The following is a 5,241-nucleotide window of genomic DNA, read 5'->3' on the forward strand; positions in this document are numbered from 1 at the left end:
GATCAATGACCTAGGAGAGACATTGGGGCAAGTGTTATTTTAAGTGTATTTTTAAATCATATTATTGAAAGATAATATTATTTAGAATTATTAAAATAGTTCTGTTATTCAAAATGTTCCTAATGGCTTTCTGTACACATACATACTGATTTTATTCATAAACTATATGTCACAATATTGAGGGAAAGCAAATTATTATTCAAATTACAAAAGTCATTTTTAATCCTCTAGGATTATTGCCAGAAGGGAAAATTCCCTAGTTCACAATAAGGTAACATTTGCTATCTTGTCAGCATTAGAAGCACTTACAAACTAATAAACCTTTCTAAAGAAATTTGAGACAGAAAGGTGTCATCCTCAGTGCACTTCAAGTGACAGCACTGCTGAAGAAAAGGGGTCATCCATTTGCTTAAACACTTACAAATGCTAATAACATGAAACAAAACTCAAAATCAGAAAAATTAACATGAGAAAATAAGCATTATGATTTCTCTGTGTTGGAAAATGAAATCTTTGGATATAAGAGATGGATTAATGAAGATATCACGGCCTTGAAACACTATGGCTGATGCCAAGAAAGGCTTGCTTACAAGAGCATGGCATAGCTATCCTCTGAGAGGCTCTGCCAGCTCCTAACAAATACAGATGCAAATATTCACAGCCAACCATTGGACTGAGCCCTGGGACACCAAAGGAAGAGTTAAGGGAAGGACTGAAGGAGCTGAAGTGGAATTTGCAACCCCATAGGAACAACAACAATATCAAATAACCAGACCCCCAAGCCCTCCCAGGTACTAAACCATCAAAAAAAAGTATATGGGATGGGTCCATGGCTCCAGGTACATATGTAGCAGAGGACTGCCTTATCTGGAATCAGTGGGAGGGGAGATCTTTGGTTTTGTGGAGGCTTTATGTCCCAGTGTAAGGGGATGGTACAGGGTTGATGCTGGAGAGTGTGTGTGGGGGGGGGAGTACCCCCCCTTAAAGGCAAAGGGGAGGGAGATGGGATGAGAGGGTTTGGGAGGGGACATAAGGAAGGGGGACAACATTTGAAATGTAAATAAATAAAATAACCAAGTTTTAAAAAATAATTAAATGTGGTATTTCTGATTAACAACATTTGTACTTTTAAGGACAGAATGATAAGTCTACATGTAACTGTGTTATTAACCTACATTATAATTACATGCTTAGAGAAATCCAATATATTTAAAGAAAATCCCATGGAGCTTTAAATCCTATGCAAAGAACTATAGAAAATAGAGGAATAGTAGGTACAGGGAGTCTTCCTGAGAGAAGAGCACAACAATTGGTGGTCTAGTACCAACAAGTCAACCTTTAAATCATACATATGTGAAGAAATATCTGAGCTGAATTACTTACATACGAAGCACTATGAACTATATCAGTGTTATGTGTCTGAGTACATACACAAATGTATCTGTTTATATATATAATTATATATGTATATAATTATATATATACATATGCATAAATTTGTACATACACATGCACACATATACATATAATAACATTAAGTAAAAACATAGAGAATGAACTTAAAGGAAAGTATGGAGGGTAGGTACATGGAAGTATGTGGAGGTATGAAAGGGAAGGAAGAAACACTGTAATTAAACAATAATATCAAAATTTTAAAAATTATATATTGGTCTACCTCTTGGAAAATGAAAGGTCTGCTTCCTTGGGAGAACCATTTTGTATTGAGATTATGCAGTTTGTCCAAAACTGCCTTTATGTCTCCAGGCCACATGTGCTTAGCAGCATCAAGTCTGAACCCTGCTACTCCAATGTCAATGAGATGGTTCATATAGTCAGCCACCTTGGTACGAACATAATCTTTCTCAAGTGCAAGATCCAGAAGGCCAGTCAGACGACAATTTCTGACCTGTTGGGAGAAAATGATTGATTTATAATATGCCATTTCTGTCTGAGAATTCATTTCCTCATTCAGCCATTTACACATTTATCAATAGCAAAATTTATATGGGTTTTGATTGGAACATGGAATGCACTGATTTTCTAATGTGGATGCAAACTATTTTTTGTTGTTGTAAATATAAAGAATTTCAGAGATTAAAATAGATGAGTATCTTAGTTGGCCTATTTTCATTTCTGAGACTCCCTCTTCTTTCTCTCAGTCTCTGTCTCTGTCTCAGTCTCTGTCTCTGTCTCTCTCTCTCTCTCTCTCTCTCTCTCTCTCTCTCATTCTCTCCACATTTCCTTCTCCAGTTCTCTTTTATTCTTCCATCATTTCTCTTTATTTTACATAGGTGAAAAAATCAAAGCCTAGAAGTAACTCATGTTAAGTACACTGCTACAAAATGGAGACTGTAACTCAGACTTTGAAAATTGTTTCTATATATGATTTGTATTTCTAATGATTTCCATTTTACCATATTTATATAATTGATTAAAACGCGCTTTTTCAGACACATTTTCAAGAAAGCATTTCTCCCTTTATCATTAACCTTAGTGTATCCTTACAAAATAATGTAAAAATCATACAGGACATTTTTCCTTTCTATTATTTAGCATTCTGTATTAATAGCATTCTTTTTTCCTGTGTCCAATAGCATTTCATAAATTTCTGTGCATATGTAGAAACATATTCTTTATTTCCATCATTTCTCTCATTACCTGATAAGCATCATTGTAGTTATCAATTTCTCCATTACATTTATTATCGTTAAAGTCCCAAGCAGAGTATGGAACTGCTGGGAATTCCCTGTTATTTGGATTGAGGTAACTTCCACAGGTACTGCTTGTTCCTGCAGGATTGCCTGCGCCACACATGTGGTTAATGACAGCATCCACATAAATACGGACCTAACAAAGAAAAGTGCATATTTCAGTTGTACTAAAAAAAAACTGTAGTTACATTGCAATCTCACAGCAAATCTCCAAAACATTTCACCTGATGCTTTGTAGTTTCACTTTAGAAAAGTGAGTCAAGTGAAAAAGGAAGCTGCTGTGAAATAAGATCAACTATAGTCATTATACATGGAAAAAAGATATAGAGCTCTTAAGAAGAAAGAAACAGACACTACCAGAACTACAAACAAAAGGTCTGTTTTGACAATGTAGGGCAAGGTATATATTTGAGCCTATTGTATTTGACATTTTACAGGGTTACAAGGAGATTGATAATAGCTTAATTTATACACTACATGGCTAAAGACCAGAGGAAAGGTACCGATCTCTTCATTATAGAACAAAGCAGATATTTACCACCTAAAATAATAATAGGGTAAGAAAACCTAAAAATTGTGGTTAGAAAACGACTTAATCCTCACATATCAATCAGTGCCCACAAAAATATTTTAGGATGATTTAACATTTATTAATTTTAAAAGTCAACATTTTTACTTTATGAGTACTATTCCTTCACCCTCAAACGGTATGTTATGCAAGGATTTCAACAACCAGACACCCCAGAGCTCCCAGGGACTAAACCACCAACCAAGGAGTACTCATGAAGGGATCCATGGATCCATCTGCATATGTAGCAGGCGATGGCCTTGTCCTTGTCGGGCATCAATAGGAGAAGAGGCCCTTGGTCCTGTGAAGGCTCAATACCCCAGTGTAGGGGAAATCAGGGGGCAGAGATGGAGTAGTAGGTGGGTGAGTGGGTGGGAGAACACCCTTGTAGAAGCAGGGGCAAAGGAGTAGGAGAGGGAGTTTCTGGGGGAAAAACAGGAAAAGGGATAATATTTGAAATGTAAATATTTAAAAATCCAATAAAAAGTTGACAATAAGATAAAAGTGTATTTTCAATAACTCATAAAGTGTAAAGTAAAATTTTAAAACTTTAAATCTTGATTAAACAAAAAGAAATATTTCCACATATAATAATTTTTAAAGAAAATGTGTCCTCACTTACACCAACATTGTTGCACCTTGTCACCATGTCTCTGAATTCATCTTCATTTCCAGACCTTGTGCAGATTTTATAGCTGATTGGTTGGTATCTTTCCCACCAAGGTCTTGATGGGTTATGAACTACAACGTTTTCATTGGGTGGAGAGACCTACAAGTAAAACAGTTATAATTAGTACCAGATGATGGCTTATGTTACATACCTAAATCTTATAGAAAGCTATCAATAATCTGACATTACTTCTTAACCTATAAACATTCACTTCTGTTGTGTATCATAATATCACCAGATATTATGGAAGGACATTGCAGAGGTCCTCTTGATATTCTACAATAAGTACAAAGGTGCCACAACTACCAATCCTTTTTCTTTCTCAGCAAAGTCATGTGTGAAATGAAGTTGTGCTCTAAAGTCACTAGTCTTGATTAGAATATGATGTGAGCACAGTAAGCTCTGCATTTATTTGTGAAGTTATCTTACCTGCACCCCTCCAAATCCCTTAGGAGCTAAGTATCGCTCACATTCCTTGGCAATATCAACCCAGCGCCACTCGAACAGGTGGACAATAGCAGTCCTCCCATCTGAAGTATGTGGGTCATATTGAGCCCAGCAGAACCCAATGAGGGAAAGCAGCAGAACGAACTTCATTTTGCTTTGAAGTTGTCAGTGTTCTTTCTCTCTAGCGCCTATTTATATTTCTACAAAAAGTACATTTTCCAAAGTAAATGCTCATGAGTAAATATTTAAGGTACAGTCTATCTTTCGAAAGAGATTAGTAGCAATGATGTGCACAGCTGAAGGTTCTTCAGAAACTCCCATGGAGAATAAACTTAATTCTTTTAAATATCAATTACTAATTGACTGATACTATATCTTACTTTTTGTGACCTCCACCAACCCGTACAAGGAGAATTACAACTGAAATCAAATATATCTGGGACGTTTCATCTCTAAATCTTTGTATTGCACCATTCCAAATAGAAATGGGATTATCAATTCTTTTCTTTTTGTTTCACCTACTTAAGATTTTTTTTGTTGTTATTTCAGTATTTTCATTTAATTTTAAGATGCTGCATTGTGCCATGCACCTACTACCACAGTAAAAGAGAGAACGAAAAAAGTTAAGATTTTGTGCAAGTTGCCAATTTATAGAAAGTACTCTAAATTAACAGAATTATATAAGGGGGATAGCATTAAATTTAAATACTTCTGTAATTGTGAAATATGCCTTTCCTTTCTTCAATCCATAGACTGAATCATCAGTGCTCAAAGCAGTAGAGTTCATTGTGCTTGTGTTAGTTTTTCTCCTTAGCCAAATATCTTTTCTTCCTGACATAATACTT

The 5,241-nt window shown here is 35.4% G+C and overlaps 1 protein-coding gene across 1 annotated transcript; it reads right to left on the reverse strand.

Moving 5' to 3' along the window:
• Positions 1–367: 367 nt before the first annotated feature.
• On the reverse strand, positions 368–4,701 carry Amy2a1 (amylase 2a1). Its single transcript, XM_011240373.1, has 5 exons — positions 4,379–4,701; positions 3,902–4,048; positions 2,659–2,847; positions 1,581–1,906; positions 368–383 (listed from the first exon to the last, which is right to left on the reverse strand). The coding sequence occupies exons 1-5, from the start codon at positions 4,544–4,546 to the stop codon at positions 368–370; spliced, it is 846 nt and encodes a 281-aa protein (XP_011238675.1). The 5' UTR covers positions 4,547–4,701.
• Positions 4,702–5,241: the final 540 nt, after the last annotated feature.

The sequence above is a fragment of the Mus musculus genome, chromosome 3, assembly GCF_000001635.26.
Source record: "Mus musculus strain C57BL/6J chromosome 3, GRCm38.p6 C57BL/6J".
NCBI lineage: Eukaryota > Metazoa > Chordata > Mammalia > Rodentia > Muridae > Mus > Mus musculus.